Raw genomic sequence first — 21,673 nt, 5'->3', positions numbered from 1 at the left:
AATTTTTAAATTGCAGCAAATGCAACTAGATTCTTTGTATAGAGAATTTCATTGGGAATGTGCCAATAGCAATGTAATCTCAAATAGTAGCTAATTTTTATGATAGTAAATGTAAAACACATTCATGAAAAAAAATGTACTTTTAATCCCAACACCCAGAGAAAAACAGCAGCCTTTGTGCATTGATTCTCTTTTAAGTGAACTTACATATTTCCAAAATGGTGTCAAGCTTTAAGTTTATGAATGAAAGGTTTCTTGGCTAGGATATTATGTGGAACTACAGGGTTTAGTGCTACTAATCTAATGGGCATAGGATGACTAAGAGGTTAATAAGGCTTATGGGCCACAAAATTCAGTTTCTATGAGTGAATCCACAACATTGAACATGAGGAGAAAGACAAGGGCTGTCTGCCTTTCATAGTGGTCCTCTAACAAGTACATGGTTTTGTGCCTTGGTCCTATGAAAAGGAGGTCTATACGCAGAGGTTTAAGATACAATGCCCCAGGCTAGGTGTGGTGGCATGTGCCTTTGTATCAGCACTCAGAAGGCAGAGGCAGGTGGGTCTCTGAGTTTGAGGCCAGCCTAGTCTACTCAGGGAGTTCTATGCCAGCTGGGGAGACAGAGTAAGGCCACGTCTCAAAACCAACCAAATAACCAAACAACCAACGAACAAACAAAGATGGAGATGACTCCTTCAAGAGTGCAGATAGAAATTCCATGCACACCCGTAGGGCTTTTAGAATCCTGTGTCACCAGTCCTGCTGTCAGCAACTGTCAGTGGCATGTTGGGTCATGTTGATACCATGGGGACTGTCCTTCATGCTCACAGGCTGGGAAAGCCTGGGAAACTCATATAACAACCATTCTGAATTTATTCCCTTCCCCATTCACTGAACTAGCTAATCTTACTAATTCCTCACAGGTTCACAATAGGATTTTAATAGATTTATTTGGTTTCGTCATATAATGGGCAAGAATCTTCCTGTGCATTAGTAGTAAGACTTTGCATTTTCAGCTTTACAGACTATGATAAAATAATGAACCACCATGTAGCAAAGTCTATTCATTTATGATCATTTCTGGAAGGTACCTTATATACTTTTGGATTTGTAGCATATTGCCTATTCACTTTGTCCACAAACTGCTCTTTTAACCACTCTTTTTTAAAAAAAAGAGTAGTATTTCTACTTCTATTTTTATGGGCTCAGAGATCTAGTTGGTGTAGTAAGGAAACCGCTTGGGTCTCTATGGTTCATGCTCAGACAGCTATCTTTGAGCTTAGAGGTGCTTAGAATCCGAAGGGTGTGTTAATCCTCTCCCAATCCAGTCCAAGAGAGAGTCACATCTCTAACCTATTACCTCATGGAAACTTGTTTCTTCTTAAGGAACAAAGGGGTTTTCCTACATAAATCATTTAATAGATAAAAATCTCTGCAAAAAAATTTTAGTGTCTTATTAACTGGAACTTGGCTAAGTAAACCTATGACATATAAATGATACAGAATTTCATTTTTCGTGGGAAAAGAACTCATGTGGACACTCTGTGATACACTACTTAGGCTGAAAAAGACTTTCTTTCCACCATTTCTATGTTGGATGTAATTCTACATTCCCTTAGAAGAGGGAAATGGCCGTATTTGTGGCTCTGGCTAAGGGAATACTAGTAGTAATGACATGACTGACCAAATATAAGCTTTAAAGGTCAGTTTTGTGAGTCTGCAAGATTGTTTCCCCTTACAGAAATAAACATGGGACCACTCTGGGGTGGGGGCTCTGAAGTATTTGGTCCTAAAGAGAATGAGATGAATAGACAACTATCAGCATGTGGGGCCTACAGTATAAGAAAGCAGCCTGTGTGTTAGTCAAGCCACTAACATTTAGGCATAGTGAGTTACAGTGGCAGAATCTACACCATACAGTAAGAATCAATAACTTGGGGTGATTTGTGTACACTGTCTAATCCTTTATACAGAGATAACCATGTGCAATATATATATATGAATGATGCCTCAATAGTGCAACTATAATTGCTTTCAGTATTTTGACATATTAAGGCACAATGTACACTAATACATATGTACAAAATATTTACATGTTACAAAACTGTATTCACCAAACTTAGCTTGGTAGGGAACTCTGAAGGGGCAAAGAGAGAAATGAGATTCTGTAAGAAAGAGTACAAGGAAGCTTTGGCTCTTATCAGGCAAGTCCTATTATTATATTTTAAATCCGAGCCAAATAATGTCAAAATGCTGAAATTGATTTTTTTTTTGGTGACTTCCTTTATTTTTGTCTTTTATTAGATATTTTTAATTTACATTTCAAATGTTATTCCCTATCCTGGTTTCCTGGACACAAGCCCACTATCCCATTCCCCTCTCCTTCCTCTATCAGGGTGTTCCCCTCCCCAACTACTGCCCCCTTCCCATCCTCCCCCGACATTCCCCTACACTGGGGTCCAACTATGGCAGGACCAAGGGCTTCTCTTTCCATTGGTGCCCAACAAGGCCATCCTTTGCTACATATGCAGCTGGAGCCATGGGTCAGTCCGTGTCAGCCTTTGGGTAGTGGTTTAGTCCCTGGAAGCTCTGGTTGTTGGCATTGTTGTTCTTATGGGGTTTCAAGCTCCTTCAGCTCTTTCAATACTTCCTCTAATTCCTCCAATGGGGGTCCTGTTCTCAGTTCAGTGGTTTGCTGCTAGCATTCACCTCTGTATTTGACATGCTCTAGCTGTGTCTCTCAGGAGACATCTATATCTGGTTCCTGTCAGCATGCACTTCTTTGTTTCATCAATCTTATCTAGTTTTGGTGGTTGTACATATATGGAGCACATGTGGGGCGGGCTCTGAATGGCCAATCCTTCTGTCTCTTCTCCAAACTTTGCCTTCATATCCCCTCCTATGAATATTTTTCTTCCCCCTTTTAAGGAGTTAAGCATCCACACTTTGGTCATCCTTCTTCTTGAGCTTCATGTGGTCTGCGGACTCTTATCTTGGGAAATTCAAGCTTTTGGGCTATTATCTACTAATCAGTGAGTGCATACTGTGTGGTTTTTTTTTCTGGGATTGGGTTACCTCACTCAGGATGATATTTTCCAATTCATTCCATCTGCCTATGAATTTCATGAAGTCATTGTTTTTGATAGCTGAGTAGTACTCCATTGTATAGATGTACCACATTTTTTGAATCCATTCCTCTGTTGAAGGGCATCTGTGTTCTTTCCAGCTTCTGGATATTATAAATAAGGCTGCTATGAACACATTGGGGTATGTGTCCTTGTTATATGTTGGAGTATCTTTTGGGTATATGCCCAGGAGTTGTATAGCTGGGTCCTCAGGTAGTACTCTGTCCAATTTTCTGAGGAACCTCCAGACTGCTTTCCAAAGTGGTTGTACCAGTTTGCAATCTCACCAACAATGGAGGGATGTTCCTCTTTCTCCACATCCTTGCCAGCATCTGTTGTCACCTGAGTTTTTGATCTTAGCCATTTTGACTAGTGTGAGGTGGAATCTCAGAGTTGTTTTGATTTGCATTTCCCTGATTACTAAGGATGTTGAGTATTTCTTTAGGTGCTTTTCAGCCATTGGATATTCCTCAGCTAAGAATTCTTTGTTTAGCTCTGTACCCCATTTTAATAGGGTTATTTGGATCTTTGGAGTCTAACTTCTTGAGTTGTTTGTATATTTTGGATATTAGCCTTCTATCAGATGTAGGATTGATAAAGATCTTTTCCCAATCTGTTGGGTGCTGTTTTGTCCTAATGACAGTGTCCTTTGCCTTATAGAAGCTTTGCAGTTTTATGAGGTCCCATTGTTGATTCTTGATCTTAGAGCATGAGCCATTGGTGTTTTGTTTAGGAAGTTTTCCTCAGTGCCCATGTGATTGAGACTTCCCCCACTCTTCCTTTTATTAGTTTGAGTGTATCTGGGTTTTTTTCCTGTTTTGTTTGTTTTGTTTTACTATATAGAATCTAGTTGAAGAAACTCAAAATACATTTTTAAAAACAATGTTTTATTGGGACTGGAGAGATGGGTCAGTGGTTAAGAGAGGACCCAGCTCAGGTGTTAGCACCCATATAGCAGCTCACAGCTGTTTGTAATCCCAGTTCCAGAGGATCTGATGCCTTCTTTTAACCTCTGAGGGCACCAAGCCTACATGTGGTGTACAGACATTCATTCATGCAAGGTACTCATATACATAAAACTAAAAACAAGTAAATCTTTTTAGAAAAATGTCATTTAATACCAATAAGAGCTCAATGTATATTCTGAGTCTCATCAGTCAATATAAATCTCCACCAAATCAAACATTTCCAAAACAGCTTTATGGAGTTGAAATCTATCTTGATCAGAAGGCAAAAATGTTATTTAGGCTCTTTACAGAAGATAGATTCTAGGATGGGAAGTTCACATTTCCACAGTTCTGTGTGTCTTCATTCTAGTATCTGAAGTCATAATCAAGGAGGGCTTCCTTTTTCTAAACCAGTGGTTCTCAATCTTCCTAACACTGCAACCCTTTAACATAGTTTCTTATATTATGGTGACCATGACCATAAAGTTATTTCATTGCTACCTCATAATTGTAATGTTGAAACTGTTATGAATTTTAATGCAGATATATACAGAATATCTAATATGTAATCAGTGTGGGGTCATGACCCATAGCTTGAGAACCACTGATTTAATTAGTTGTCCACTGAAGAAAGTTCACCTATTCATTGTGATAGTGATGTCTATATATACACAGAGAAAGAAAAAAATATTTTAATTTATATAGTAAAACTCCCAAGTTTAATATTGTTAGCTGTGTTGTCTTGGGCAAGCCAATTACCTCTTTGTACTTCAGAGTTTTCATTTAGAAGTTAAAATATGGAGACAAATTTCTGTAGGAAATAAGATCAATATTGTTCTTCTGATTTTTTACACATACAGTTTTAAGGAGTATCAGATTTTAAAATATGTATTTGAGGATACAATATCAGTATCTGTGGATGGGAAGGGGCTTAGATCTCTGAAAGGAAGAGATTTCATTATTAATATTATTATTTATTTAATTAACATGTGCAGAAGAGCACAGCGACTCTTACTCTGTTCATCCCTTTCCCAGTGTCCTCTTCCTTACTTCTGAGGTTGAGGGTTATTTGTTTGTTTCTTTGTTTGTTGTATTTCATGGAAGCATGTTCTTTCCCCTAAAGTTGCAGGAAGGAGAATTAACCATTGGAAGAAGGCAGCATGGAGATATAGAAACGCAGATTTCCAGCTCCACGTCTTTGATCAAATTAACTGACTCCACTCATAGTTTTTCTCCTCTCCTGGTCCCTTGGCAATCAGGACATGATAATCTTGCTAGTCCTTACTTCTCTTACTTTGTGAGAACTTGTTTTAAGCTGGATCCTGACCCATTCTGCTTCTAGAAATTCACTGCTGAGAAGCAAACAAGACTGACTGACTGACTGACTGACTGACTGACTGACTAACTCAATCACTCACTCACTTACTCACTCAGAAGATCCAAAGACAACAATGGCATCCTGTCTTTAAAACTAGCCTGGGAAGCTTCATAATTACCACAATGGACAACTGAATATTTGATTGCATTGAAAACACCATCAAGTGATGTTTGCACAGAAAAGTACAGGTAAAAAATTGTATCATTAATATTTGTCATTGTTATTAAAAAGCCGTATAATTTTATTGTTCTGCTATCTAGTAAACCTTTGAAATTTCTTCCTAAACCTATGTAAGCTTCCAAAGGTCACATATAAAAAGATTAAATTACCCAGAGGCTGTCTCTTCTGTCAGTGTTTGGTGTGTGTGTGTACCTGTGTGTGTGGGTGTGCCTGTGCCTGTGTGTGTGTGCCTGTGCCTGTGTGTGTGTGCCTGTGCCTGTGTGTGTGTGCCTGTGTGTGTGTGTGTGCCTGTGCCTGTGTGTGTGTGCCTGTGCCTGTGTGTGTGTGCCTGTGCCTGTGTGTGCCTGTGTGTGTGTGTACCTGTGTGTGTGCCTGTGTGTGTGTGCGCGCGTGCACGCCTGTGGGTGTCTGTGTACAGGTGCACACAGGCTCAAGTGTATAACTGGCTTACTTTCATCTTTGTGTCAAAACTGTTACTTTAAAATTATCCCTGTCAAGCGTGTGTTACTCAGCATGAATGCTCGGGTGCCTCACCTCATTAATTTTTCAAAAGCTCCCACGATGCATTTCTATTTCCTTCTATTTAACCAAGTAATTGAAATCTTAAAGGACAAAGTCAAGTTTATTTCAGCAACAAACAATAGGTCCAGAACTTGAGTCCAGAGAGCTTCATTACAACGTACATTTTTCCTTACATTGTAGAGGAGAATAGGATTCTGACATTTTCCTGTAAGCAGAGACCACTTCATTATTTTATTTATTTATTTCATTAAATTTCTACTTACTTATTTATTCATTTTATTAAACACTGGAGACAAAACTTTCAAGATGAATTAGGTATATAAATCTGAAAGAGTTGAAATGTGAGCCTCCTACACAAATAGTTAAAATGACTTAATCTAAGAAGCTGCAAGCTGAGGCTAAAAGGCAGGCACAGAGACATCCTTCTTCTCCAATCAGAGGCACTCAAGACAACGGATGCATTGATGGTGTTCGTGTCCAAACAGTGATGCATGGTTCCTTCCCTCTCACCCAGAGGAAATCAAAATCAAGTTCTTGGCAAATGTTGTATTATTTATTTATTCTCAAGATGTGATTTATCATTGTCATCTGATAGGTTCAATCTGAGGGGAACAAAGTGTCAAACACAGGCAATAAAACTTGCAAGTACAGTCAACCACCAAAATGGGGGAAAAAAACCTGCCTCATGCATGCATGTTAAGCCTTGGCTGCATACATTATGTAAAGGTTTCTAGCCCCTGTCTCATTTCTGAGGAAGCATAGCTTTATTTGCCGTTGATTTTTTGCACAAATACATTTGAAAGAGATTTGATGGTGCGGTTTAGACACGATTTTACAGAGAATAAAATAAAATTGGCTGTAGAGAAATCTATTTGCATGTGGAAAAATTGTCTAAAATGGATAGTTACTATTAAAGATTCTGGATAAAATATGTCAAATTTTTGCAAGGGAGCGTGAGATACCACAAACAATACACATTGTTTTTGTTCAGACTCCTGAGACACCGATTTGAGGGTCTTTCCTTAGGGAAATGCTCTCTCTATAGATTCTCAAGCATGAAATGTGTTGTTGAAATAACAGTTAAAGAAAAGGCAAGAGAAAGAGCAGGATGCGGAAATGAGCAAGTGAACAAACGAACACAAAGACTAAGGATTTACAACCAGAAAGATTCCCGAGTCCTTTGCTACTATTTTAATTTTTCCTTTAACTGTTAGACTCTAATTCCTGGGTCTTGATCCCCCAAGATATTACTGACTATAAAACACAGAAACAAAGCTGTGAGTTATGCCTCTTGTTAATTTTTTCTCCTACTCCATCTACTTCTCTAGCTGCTGTCCAGTCCAGAATTTGCTACTTTTTGCTTATTCTACTGAAATTAGATCGGTGAACAGCTAAAGTCTATTGGTTAAAAATAGCACATGGGTTTTCTCTGATTGTGCTTAAACTTTTACATTCTAGACCCTCAAATCATTATCCACATGTTAGGATTTCACAGATCATATGAAGCCCAAGAAGAAGGAAGACCAAAGTGTGGATGCTTCATTCCTTCTTAGACGGGAGTACAAAATACTCACCAGAGGAAATACAGGGACAAAGAGTGGACCAAGGACTGAAGAAAAGGTCCTTCACAGACTGCCCCACTTGGGGATCCATCCCATGTGCAGCTACCAAACCTAGTCACTGTTGCTAGTGCCAAGAAGTGTATGCTGACAGGAGGCAGATATGGGTGTTTCCTGAGAGGCTCTGCCAGAGCCCTACTAATACAGATGGGGATGCTTACAGCTAACCATTGGACTGAACAAGGGGACTTCAATGAGGAAGTTAGAGAAAAGACTGAAGAAGCTGAAGGGGGTTAGACCCCATAAGAAGAATAGCAATATCAACCAACCAGATCAGACCCCACCCGAGTTACCAGGGACTAAACTACCAATCAATGAGTACACATGGAGGAACCCATGACTTCAGCCACATACGTAGCAGAGGATGGCATTGTCCAGCATCAATAGGAAGAAAAGCCCTTGTTTTTATGAAGGCTTGTTTCCCCAATGTAGGGTCATGCCAGGGTATTGAGGTTGGAGTGGGTGGCTGGAAGTGGGAGCATCCTCACAGAAGCAGGAGGAGGTGGACGGGGTGTGAGAGAGGGGAAATAGGGGATAACACTTGAAATGTAAATACATAAAATATCCAAGAAAAACAAAATTTAAGAAAAAAAGTTTTCAGTGTCGGAACGTCTGGTCAGAGACAAAACCCACTAGCATTGGGAGATGACAAAGGATTCTTTCTACATGTCCAGCGTCCCAGCCTTGGGGTCCAGAATGCCCTGCTTGTCCAGTTTATATTATGCATCTTAACCTATCTGTTTTCCTCCCAAATGCTCTGCCTTTCCCTTTGGTCTAGTCATTATTTTCTACATGTGCTCTTGTAATCTGTAAGTGGTGTCCCCTCTCAGTTTTGTACAATTTCAGAACTGCCCAGGGTAATGTTGCTCCTGATCTGTGACCACAGGGAGACCACCCGTGCTGCTCAGTGCATCGTCAGGCAGCTCAATGCCACCTCTCCCAAGTGAGTCAAAAACAAGTTCCTACTTCACCAGGAAATTTGAATTATGGGTATTGGTTCGTGTTTATTCTCCTCACCAACTGCCAGGAATAAACCAAACGTAACTAGTCTGTGATCATAGAAGTAACCAAGAAAATGCCTGGGAGAGTTCAACAATGGGCAGCAGGCGTCTCTCATCCCCACCCTGTATCATACATTCACTTCAGCAAGGCTACGAAAGCCTGATTTTACAAGGAGTTTTGTACCATCCAAGTTACAGAAGAAGCTTAGTTACATGCAAAACAGTCAGAAATGGCAATCACATAATGCCTCAGGGAAGCAGTAGACACTGAAAACTTTGTTGAATTAATAAATTGATGGAACAAAGGTAATCGAAAAAAAATCTAGTACAAAATACCTACAATTAACTTTCATTCTCTCCCTCTCTTTCTCCTCTCTTTTCTTCTCCCTCCCTCCCCTGTTTCTCTATATTTCTGTTGAATTCACAGGTAAAACAGAAAAGAAACTCTGGGTGGTAATGTATACGAGCTCCAGAGGGTGCAGGTGAGTGTAGAGAAAGGGTTACAGATCAATCTCAGTAGTGGGGTTTTGGCCTTAGTGTCCACAATACAGGACAGGAGGTCTTGTGTTGGAAGAGCAAATCCTGTGAAAAGCCAGTCTCCACTCTTAAGAAGGAAGGCATTGCTAGTGTAGAAAGAACACAGGGACAGACTGCTCTGACTTTGAGGCCATGGAAGTTGGAGCTCCAATAATAAAACCAAAGTGCAAGAGTAATATTTATTCAAAAGTCCCTCCAAAGCACTACTCCCAAACCTGATACCCACAGGAGTCCTAAAAGAATCTACCCACTGCGAGCTATGGCAGTAGACACAACAAATAAGATGCCTAATCGCCTTATTCTTAGAGTATGTAAAATGTATGCGGTACAATCAAAGATGTGCAAGAAGGGCAGAAGCTATGAAATAACACTATAAAGTAGAAAGATTAAAACAAAAACACACAGAATTTTTAGAAATTAAATAGAAATGAGATGAATGAAGAGAAAAAGTATAGAAATAAGTAGAAAGATATAAAATACATCAGAAAGTTGTTCAGTGAAGAGAAAATGGAATATATTTTGAGTGTTCATTGTTGTGTGTCTTTTGCTGGTGGAGGATATAAACAGACATCTATTTACCCAGAGAGGGTATCAATGGCAGATGAAAGAAATGATTCTACTCTATTCTGACGTAGTAAGCCGGTGACTTTATTGGGGTTACTTTCAAGCATGGGCAGCTAAGTCAGTGAAAGCCCACTCAGGCACTGGGGAGGACTCATGAAACCTGTATTCTTGAAGCTTTCTGTAAGGTCTATATCAGCTAGCAGGACAGTCTCCCTCCCCAGAAATTGTTTTACTGCCTTTATAATCTTGAAGAGGAACCTTATGACTCTTGTTAAGTTTCAAGAACTTCCTAATCCTTGTAATTTTTGTTTCTTTCTTGAGTCTTAGTAGCCCTCTTCATCCCTCCACAGGGCCACATTTTTATCAGGATAAAATATGCCATTCATACTGAAAATACAAAATAAATTATAGTAGAAATTCACAGTTAAGAACCAAAGCACATCTAGGAAAGGGGGCAAATATTACAGTCAGCTGAAAAGAAAGAGTGGCTCACCTATTGAGAAGAGTAATGCTGGAGGAGTTTGCAGCAGCAATAATACTATCAGGGAGGGAAAGGAAGTAGAATAGTGTTGACTGTTCTACCCATGGAAATTTCATGCCAAATAGAGTCACCATTCCTCAGTTATCACAATATGAAGTCAACTTCAAACAAGTATTAAAAATTTTATGAGTTATGACTTCTGAAAAACCCACTAAGGGATAAACTAAAAATTAAAACTATTTTGAGTTCCCATCTCACCCCAGTCGGAATAGTACCATTGATGGATCAAATGACAACAGATGCTCGCATGGATGTGGGGAAAGAGGAATTCCTATTCACTATGGGTGGGAGGATCACTGTGTAGGCAGTATGAAAGTCAGTGTGGCGTTTCCTCAAAAAGCTAGAACTACTGTATCCCAAGCTATACCTCTTGGTTATCTACCCATAGGTCTGTATAGCCTCCATGTTCATCTGAACACCTAGAAAATAGAAATAGTCTAGATTTCCATCAGTTGATGGATGGATAATTAAAATGTTGTACACATAAACAATGGAATTTTATCAAGATATAAAGAAAAATAAGAATATGTATTTTGCAGGAAAATGGATGGTTGAAGTAACCCAGGCATAGAAAGATAAACTAGAAAGACGAACACCATATGTTGTCTCTCAGATAAGAATCCTTGCTCTATTGTGTGTTTAGCTTGTAGTACATGTTGAAGCCAGGAAACCAAAGATGTTCACTGGGATGGAGAATGCCTTGATAGAGGCAGACAGTAGAGTAGGCATGATATGCAAGGAGAGAGAAGAACATTGCGAAGGAAATGTCTAAATTGGGAAAGCAGATATGAGTGGAGGGAGGGTTAACTGAATGAAGGGTGTATGAAATAGCTAAAGGAAACATACTTCCATGTAATTAAAAGGTATAGGTATAAAGAAATGTGTTAGATGCTCCAAGAGACAGAATCACCAACCAAAGAGCAAGCACAGGCTAGACCTAGCCTCCTTGCACATAAGTAGCAGATGGGCAGCATGGTCTTCATGTGGGTGGCCCAACAACTGGAGTAAAGGTTGTCCCTGAATCTGTTGCCTGCATTCCTGTAGATCCCATTCCCCTAACTGGGCCACCTTGTCCCTCTCTCAGTGGGAGAGGACGTGCCTAGTCCTGCAGTGACTTGATGTGCTCGGAATGGAGGAGGAATGTTGGGGATGACACCCAGAGGAGGCTCTCCGTTCTCAAAGGAGGGGGAATGAGGAGAGGATCTGCATGAGGGAATACTTGGAGGAGGGGGGCTGATATTGGGATGTAAAGTGAATAAAATAAATTTAAAAAATTCTACCAAAGTTTTCAAATAAAAAAAAGCATGTGTAAGAAGGTGAAATCATGGATCCCTGGTAATGCTACTACAGTGCGAGGAGTTGGGTCCCTCCTCAGCAATCGTTGATTGTGGAGGCCCATGAAACAACACTCTTGTCAACTGTCTTGGTTATACGCCAGCAATAATGTGTAAGATAATTTTTGCTGGAGATACAACACATCCTGGATGTAAGGTTTATAGAAACGGATCTAGGTTCGAGCTGAAAGCTTCTTCCCTGCTGGTTAGCTTTCATAGCATCAGAAGGTGCTATACAGGCTGCCAGCGGAGAAAAGGCATTAATGGGCTCAGCCAGATGCAAACCCTATGAAAGATGATACCTAATCTGCCAGGCAAGACATCCTCACTGATGCAACAGGAACAGACTGTTAGGAGAGGAGTCAGCTGGTCTCTGACTGGGGTTGAGGTTCACTCTGCAGGAAAATATTCACTATAAACCCAGTAAGAATCCCATGGCTGAATAGAGAGGACTTACTACTGTTGTTTAGCTAAATAGTCATGGCACCAAACTGTCTTCTAAATATTTACTTTTATACATACAGACAAATGCTACCCTCAGCATTTATCAGAGGCATTATTCTTTGCCTTGAAAGACAGTGTACCTATAGAGAAGACTTATTCTCTCTTCAGAATGAACCTTTTAATTGATTTCTCAGAACAATGTAGTTAGCCTGAAACCATTTATACACTAATAACAAAAAAACACTCATCAGGTTGTATTTATGTCTGTGCACATGTGTGCACATGTGTGCTTGTGTGACTGTTTGTGAGTGAGTGAGTGTGTGTGTGTGTGTGTGTGTGAGAGAGAGAGAGAGAGAGAGAGAGGCAGAGATACACAGAGAGAGAGAGTTTAACAATAACAATAATAATCATGGAAGAAAAGGCTATCAATTTGAGAATGGGGATATGGAAAGAGTTGGAGGGAGGGGCTAGAGGAGGAAAGGGAATTATATTTTTATTAACATTGTATAAAAAACACGTGAATCATATTCTATGTTGTTAGGCTTTGGTCACACCAGCAACATTTTACTTTCTCTGGGGGAAAAACATTTTAAGCAAACATGGAAAAAATTGTTAAGTTTTGTTCTTGGTTATGGGTTTGGGGATTTGTTTTCTTGTGTTTAATATCTTTTCTAATTAAAAAAAACAATATCCACTGATGCAATTGACATTTTAACCTAGTGATCTTGGCTACATGTTCTGATACTCTTGTTGCAGTGCCTGGAAGAAATACAGGAAGATGATGAAGCATTTATCAATGCGATAGTGAGAACCATTAGAGTCACCTTGAGGTTCCCTTTCTGTTACTTTTTAACTAAATTTCATCCCTCACCCATCCTGCTTAGTCTAGAGAGACATTAATGATACATCTGAACTCCTGTACAGAATGACAACACAGCAAGAAAAAGAAGGACCCATTTCTCCCCTTCCAGCTTTCCAGATCATGTGGATGACAGCGTCAAGGTGAGCCACAGAAGGGTTAATTTATCTCTTTAGCTTCTTTCTGCTTTACCAGTCAAACTCTTCATCCTCACCTTAGAACTAAAAACCTTCAAAAAGTACAGTTTCCAGCAATAAAACATCCCCTGTTTTAAGACTTGGTTCCTGTTTGGTTTGGGGGGTAAATCTAAAAAGTGTGCTGGGAAAATACAGATGATGGCAGGTGACTTGTTCCCTGGCATCCTCGCAGAATGTTATAAATTTAATTTTTATTACAGAAAGGGGACACTTAAATAGGAAATGATATTCTCTTTCCATGTTTTACAAGAAAAAAAGGACCTTCTTATCCATTACAATTTCAACAACAAGAAGTAGAGCCCATAATTCACACACTGCTGTGGTAGTATCCGACTGCTGATGTTCATTGCATCATGTAGCGAGTTAAAGGCAATATGTGCACGTCATAGAGATGAGTTATTTGTTTATGCTTCTTGAATTTTAGCTTAATTAATTCTATATGTGCTTTGACCGTCTCTCCTATTCCACCAGGTTCAGTAATATAAGAAGCTCTTTCACGAATGTCAAACAGAGTATACCACCAAGTAATACTGTCCTTCCCCTAAATGCCCACCAGATAAAAACATATGGATCAGAATAGCTTTAAACTAAAAAAAAGCACTATAATTCATAGGCTGTGCATAAAAGTTTCTAGGTAGGTGAGGTCATATTAGTCCATAATCCCAGCACTCACAAGTCTAAAGCCGGAGGACTGCCATGAGGTCAAGACAGTCTGGACTATAAAGGGTGATTTTGTGTCCAAACAAGAACAAGAACAAGAACAAGAACAAGAACAACAATAACAATAACAACAACAACAACAACAACACTAAAGGGAAAAGTCCACACAGTTCCTGAAAGTCTGCATTTGTTATGCTATGTAGTAGCTTAGCCTGAGTGGCTCTTTTCACAGATAGTAAATAGTCAACACACAGTCCCCAGTCAACTCAAAAGATGTACAGCATAAAAGATGCTACAGCTGCCCTTGGAATGGTGCGATTATTTACACAGTCACCCAGACTAGGTGCTCAGGTACTTTCCAGCTCTTTATAGTTCATATTTAAGCCCTTTATTTATGAAAAAATCTCTTAGGTGACCTATCTCAAGAAGACCAAACAGTAATATAGTTGATAAACACACATTTTACTCTCAGATAACTTGGGGAGTAGTCTTTTGGACATAGGGTTCCCAATTTTCCCAAATGTCCTCATCTTTGTCTCCTCCACAGCAGATGCTCCACAGGGAAAAGGGCTATGGGGAAGGATGCTGGAGACTAGCGGAACAAATGCAGGAGAAACAGCGGAGCAACTCACAGAGAGGCATGGGAAGCAGTATCCCATCAAATAAGCTTTCTAACGTTACAGAGAAAAAGGCATAGAGGTGGCCGATTCCAGTTTTTCCAACCACAGACTCCAGAGGCAAAAGAGCATGAACTAGTAACATTGGTTAAACTGCCTGCCTTATTGGATTTTTGGAAAAGGATATTGATTTTTAAAGGAGAATTTAATTAAAGTGCTTGCATTGACTTTCATAGCTAATATATTCATAGGATCATTGAAAAATAAGAAAACAGAGTAAAAATGTACTTTGTCCTAAAAAGACACCTTCTTATATATGATTTCATATTTAATAAGCATCCTTTTAAAATTATTGATTCTCTTTGTGATATCAACACTTGACCCAATCAAAAGATTAATTTCACAAAAGAATACATAGTCTCAGCATGGCATTTGCTATTACCACATGTTTATAGCTTTAAAGTTACACTTACCTCAACAAATATAAAACATGGAATGATGGAGTAACTGCGTTGGGTGTTGTTCTCTACAGCCATTTCTCAAACCATGTGGTGAGACTGCACTGACAGAAATAATCCAGGCTGAAATGGAAACAGATTGCAAGGCGTTAGGAACCGCGTGTTGAGTAGTACCTTCAGCTGCGCACACTGAGGACAACCAAGGCATTGATCTACAACACGACTGGGCTAGAGTGAAGTCTACACCAGCTAAGAATAGTCTTAGAGGAAAACTGACCAGGTAAGGAATGTCTCATGCACACAAATAGAGCAAACAAGATCATTACTCTGGGCACTCCACTGTGACTTAACCCAGTAGACTGCTGTCATGCCACAAAACACAGTTCCTGGTATAAAATATGTCTTATTGCCATTCCTCCAGGAATTCTTCTACCTGTGCCTAATTCTGGTTTATGACCTTGTTTGGTCTGCTTGTTTGCCTCTGCCCTTTCCTCTCCCCTTGGGGCCAAGATCATCTACAGACACTAATCTTCCCCGTTCTTTCCTGAATTGTAATTATTTGCCCTTGCTTGTGACTACACAGCAAATAACCATTTTGGGTTAATACATCACTGGCTTATCTTTCTGTGTGCCCCCTGACCTGTGAGTATGACCCCAGCATGAAACATTAAAGCAATAGTCCATTCTCCATACCTACAAGAACGGAGGAGCTAGACTACAGCAAATTACTCTGAAATATTTCACTAGGTCATCTCTGTCCTGTGCCTAACTGAAAATATCCTTCTAGTAGAGGATAAATTAATTTGTTTTTTCTTAATAGAGGGATTGGGGCTGAGGTTTTAGACTTCTTGAGACTTTCTAGATAAAAAGAAACTTTCCAAGACATGTTTTATTCTCTGTCCCAAGCAGTGCTGTTTGAAGGGCACAGATGCCTGTACTAGCTACAAGCTGCTTTTCACTTACTCTGTTTCTATGCCATTATGACTAATGGTTCTTGGACATTTTGATGTGAAATGTTACACAGGAACTACAAGGCAACTTGAATAGCCAACTGCACCTGCTAAGGCCTTTATTTAGCTAATTTCTCTTCATGAAGGTATTTCCTACCGTAATGTTGCAAAGTAAAGATTTAAATTAGATTCTCTTCAGTTTAAGATGCCACATTTCTCAAGTATTAATTATTCTCAGTTCAAGTATAATTTATAGTCTTTGTTATCTGTAATCATAACAATATAAAAATTTAAGTCTCAGACAATTTTAAAAATTAAAATGGACTCTATATGCTATTGAATAATATCCATAATAAACCTATTATTATACATTCAACATAGGAATTTAGGACCAACAAATACTGTCTTTATTAAGAAAGGGACATGCATATACATTTTACACACTGGATTAAAAGTCAGGTCTTATTTTGTTCAATTTTACTTTCTTCAAATATTTTAAAATTCACTCATCATTCTTTATGATTCAGATGTGATCCCCTGACATCAACTAAGTCCAATGCCATAAACAGGAAATGTTTAAAAACTGCTCATGTCCAAGTGATAAGAATTATAGGGAAAGCAAAAACATGAGGTACATAATATTTTAAGTGATTTTCACATAGGCTTAATACATCGAAACAAAATGGAAAAACAAGACATAATTCCCAATGTAATGAGGACCCTTTACATTTGAACCACGAATATATCAGTATTCTCACTTCCATACACCCTCGATTAATGTTTTTATGGTCTACCTTTTTAATTATAGTGATCCAGTATGTATGAAATAATATCTCACTGTGGCTTTAAATGACCATTTTTTTCTGTTAACAAAAGAACTGATCAGTTCTCTATGTGTGTACCAGGCATTGTTACGTCTCCTTTTGTAAAATGTCTATTTAAAACTTGCAACTTTTGTGATGGGCTTCATCACTGTATTATTTCCAGGGTGTAATTTATTTTTGCATATTCTAGATACTTGTCTTTATTAAATATAGGTTTCATCATTATTTTCTTCCAGATTCTTGCTTGCCTTTCAGCTTCCAGTGATATATTTTATATGCACATTTTCCTAATACAATAACAATTTTAATTAGGGACTTTAATTTCAAAGACCATTAAATACAAAAATTTATTACCCTATTATACTCATCCAGATTTTCAACTGCAACTTAAAAATGTAAAAAGATGTAAATCAATGTTGAAATAAAATAAGAGCTAGACATTTTAGAAAAAAACAAAACAAAACAACTACCAACATAGATGAATTATAGTAAATGGACGAGCTGAAGAAGAAATTTAGACCCGCGGATCCCGGCCCGCAGCAGCTCTCTGCTCCCAGACCCCGTGAGAGAGAGAGACCTCACCGCCTGGTCAGGTGGGCACTCCTGAGGCTGCAGAGCGGAAGAGACCACCAACACTGCTCACCCCTGCCCACATCCCTGGCCCAAGAGGAAACTGTATAAGGCCTCTGGGCTCCCGTGAGGGAGGGCCCAGGAGCAGCAGGACCCCTGCCTGAGACACCGCCTGAACCTGAAGGAAACAGACCGGATAAACAGTTCTCTGCACCCAAATCCCGTGAGAGGGAGAGCTAAACCTTCAGAGAGGCAGACAAGCCTGGGAAACCAGAAGAGACTGCTCTCTGCACACACATCTCGGACACCAGAGGAAAAAGCCAAAGACCATCTGGAACCCTGGTGCACTGAAGCTCCCGGAAGGGGTGGCGCATATCTTCCTGGTTGCTGCCGCTGCAGAGAGCCCGTGGGCAGCACCCCACTAGTGAACTTGAGCCTTGGGACCACAGGTAAGACCAACTTTTCTGCTGCAAGAAAGCTGCCTGGTGAACTCAAGACACAGGCCCACAGGAACAGCTGAAGACCTGTAGAGAGGAAAAACTACACGCCCGAAAGCACAACACTCTGTCCCCATAACTGACTGAAAGAGAGGAAAACAGGTCTACAGCACTCCTGACACACAGGATTATAGGACAGTCTAGCCACTGTCAGAAATAGCAGAACAAAGTAACACTAGAGATAATCCGATGGCGAGAGGCAAGCGCAGGAACCCAAGCAACAGAAACCAAGACTACATGGCACCATCGGAGCCCAATTCTCCCATCAAAACAAACATGGAATATCTAAACACACCAGAAAAGCAAGATCTAGTTTCAAAATCATTTTTGATCATGATGCTGGAGGACTTCAAGAAAGACGTGAAGAACTCCCTTAGAGAACAAGTAGAAGCCTACAGAGAGGAATCGCAAAAATGCCTGAAAGAATTCCAGGAAAACATAAATGGACAGGTAGAAGCCCATAGAGAGGAGACACAAAAATCCCTGAAAGAATTCCAGGAAAACATAAATAAACAAGTAGAAGCCCATAGAGAGGAGACACAAAAATCCCTGAAAGAATTCCAGGAAAACATAAATAAACAAGTAGAAGCCCATAGAGAGGAGACACAAAAATCCCTGAAAGAATTCCAGGAAAACACAATCAAACAGTTGAAGGAATTAAAAATGGAAATAGAAGCAATCAAGAAAGAACACATGGAAACAACCCTGGATATAGAAAACCAAGAGAAGAGACAAGGAGCTGTAGATACAAGCTTCACCAACAGAATACAAGAGACGGAAGAGAGAATCTCGGGAGCAGTAGATTCCATAGAAATCATTGACTCAACTGTCAAAGATAATGTAAAGCGGAAAAAGCTACTGGTCCAAAACATACAGGAAATCCAGGACTCAATGAGAAGATCAAACCTAAGGATAATAGGTATAGAAGAGAGTGAAGACTCCCAGCTCAAAGGACCAGTAAATATCTTCAACAAAATCATAGAAGAAAACTTCCCTAACCTAAAAAAAGAGATACCCATAGGCATACAAGAAGCCTACAGAACTCCAAATAGATTGGACCAGAAAAGAAACACCTCCCGTCACATAATTGTCAAAACACCAAACGCACAAAATAAAGAAAGAATATTAAAAGCAGTAAGGGAAAAAGGTCAAGTAACATATAAAGGGAGACCTATCAGAATCACACCAGACTTCTCGCCAGAAACTATGAAGGCCAGAAGATCCTGGACTGATGCCATACAGACCCAAAGAGAACACAAATGCCAGCCCAGGTTACTGTATCCACCAAAACTCTCAATTAACATTGATGGAGAAACCAAGATATTCCATGACAAAACCAAATTTACACAATATCTTTCTACAAATCCAGCACTACAAAGGATAATAAATGGTAAAGCCCAACGTAAGGAGGCAAGCTACACCCTAGAAGAAGCAAGAAACTAATCGTCTTGGCAACAAAACAAAGAGAATGAAAGCACACAAACATAACCTCACATCCAAATATGAATATAACGGGAAGCAATAATCACTATTCCTTAATATCTCTCAATATCAATGGCCTCAACTCCCCAATAAAAAGACATAGATTAACAAACTGGATACGCAACGAGGACCCTGCATTCTGCTGCCTACAGGAAACACACCTCAGAGACAAAGACAGACACTACCTCAGAGTGAAAGGCTGGAAAACAACTTTCCAAGCAAATGGTCAGAAGAAGCAAGCTGGAGTAGCCATTCTAATATCAAATAAAATCAATTTCCAACTAAAAGTCATCAAAAACGATAAGGAAGGACACTTCATATTCATCAAAGGAAAAATCCACCAAGATGAACTCTCAATCCTAAATATCTATGCCCCAAATACAAGGGCACCTACATACGTAAAAGAAACCTTACTAAAGCTCAAAACACACATTGCACCTCACCACAATAATAGTGGGAGATTTCAACACCCCACTCTCATCAATGGACAGATCATGGAAACAGAAATTAAACAGTGATGTCGACAGACTAAGAGAAGTCATGAGCCAAATGGACTTAACGGATATTTATAGAACATTCTATCCTAAAGCAAAAGGATATACCTCCTTCTCAGCTCCTCATGGTACTTTCTCCAAAATTGACCATATAATTGGTCAAAAAACGGGCCTCAACAGGTACAGAAAGATAGAAATAATCCCATGCGTGCTATCGGACCACCACGGCCTAAAACTGGTCTTCAATAACACTAAGGGAAGAATGCCCACATATACGTGGAAATTGAACAATGCTCTACTCAATGATAACCTGGTCAAGGAAGAAATAAAGAAAGAAATTAAAAACTTTTTAGAATTTAATGAAAATGAAGGTACAACATACCCAAACTTATGGGACACAATGAAAGCTGTGCTAAGAGGAAAACTCATAGCGCTGAGTGCCTGCAGAAAGAAACAGGAAAGAGCATATGTCAGCAGCTTGACAGCACACCTAAAAGCTCTAGAACAAAAAGAAGCAAATACACCCAGGAGGAGTAGAAGGCAGGAAATAATCAAACTCAGAGCTGAAATCAACCAAGTAGAAACAAAAAGGACCATAGAAAGAATCAACAGAACTAAAAGTTGGTTCTTTGAGAAAATCAACAAGATAGATAAACCCTTAGCCAGACTAACGAGAGGACACAGAGAGTGCGTCCAAATTAACAAAATCAGAAATGAAAAGAGAGACATAACTATAGATTCAGAGGAAATTCAAAAAATCATCAGATCTTACTATAAAAACCTATATTCAACCAAACTTGAAAATCTTCAGGAAATGGAAAATTTCCTAGACAGATACCAGGTATCGAAGTTAAATCAGGAACAGATAAACCAGTTAAACAACCCCATAACTCCTAAGGAAATAAAAGCAGTCATTAAAGGTCTCCCAACCAAAAAGAGCCCAGGTCAGACGGGTTTAGTGCAGAATTCTATCAAACCTTCATAGAAGACCTCATACCAATATTATCCAAACTATTCCACAAAATTGAAACAGATGGAGCCCTACCGAATTCCTTCTACGAAGCCACAATTACTCTTATACCTAAACCACACAAAGACACAACAAAGAAAGAGAACTTCAGAACAATTTCCCTTATGAATATCGACGCAAAAATACTCAACAAAATTCTGGCAAACCGAATTCAAGAGCACATCAAAACAATCATCCACCATGAACCAGTAGGCTTCATCCCAGGCATGCAGGGATGGTTTAATATACGGAAAACCATCAACGTGATCCATTATATAAACAAACTGAAAGAACAGAACCACATGATCATTTCATTAGATGCTGAGAAAGCATTTGACAAAATTCAACACCCCTTCATGATAAAAGTCCTGGAAAGAATAGGAATTCAAGGCCCATACCTAAACATAGTAAAAGCCATATACAGCAAACCAGTTGCTAACATTAAACTAAATGGAGAGAAACTTGAAGCAATCCCACTAAAATCAGGGACTAGACAAGGCTGCCCACTCTCTCCCTACTTATTCAATATAGTTCTTGAAGTTCTAGCCAGAGCAATCAGACAACAAAAGGAGATCAAGGGGATACAGATCGGAAAAGAAGAGGTCAAAATATCACTATTTGCAGATGACATGATAGTATATTTAAGTGATCCCAAAAGTTCCACCAGAAAACTACTAAAGCTGATAAACAACTTCAGCAAAGTGGCTGGGCATAAAATTAACTTAAATAAATCAGTTGCCTTCGTCTATACAAAAGAGAAACAAGCCGAGAAAGAAATTAGGGAAACGACACCCTTCATAATAGATCCAAATAATATAAAGTACCTCCGTGTGACTTTAACCAAGCAAGTAAAAGATCTGTACA

At 39.3% G+C, this 21,673-nt stretch overlaps 1 protein-coding gene across 1 annotated transcript in view; it reads right to left on the bottom strand.

Moving 5' to 3' along the window:
• Nucleotides 1–21,673, bottom strand: part of Plppr1 (phospholipid phosphatase related 1) — a 290,841-nt gene that overhangs the window by 121,395 nt on the left and 147,773 nt on the right. The window contains 1 exon segment of the mRNA NM_201271.3: nt 14,999–15,106. Coding sequence (NP_958428.2) covers nt 14,999–15,061 — 63 coding nt within the window. The 5' untranslated portion in view covers nt 15,062–15,106.

Source organism: Rattus norvegicus, chromosome 5, assembly GCF_021556685.1.
Source record: "Rattus norvegicus strain SHRSP/BbbUtx chromosome 5, alternate assembly SHRSP_T2T, whole genome shotgun sequence".
Classification (NCBI taxonomy): Eukaryota; Metazoa; Chordata; class Mammalia; order Rodentia; family Muridae; genus Rattus; species Rattus norvegicus.
The sequence above is the reverse complement of the archived record's forward strand: the minus strand, read 5'-3'. Positions and strand labels throughout refer to the sequence as shown.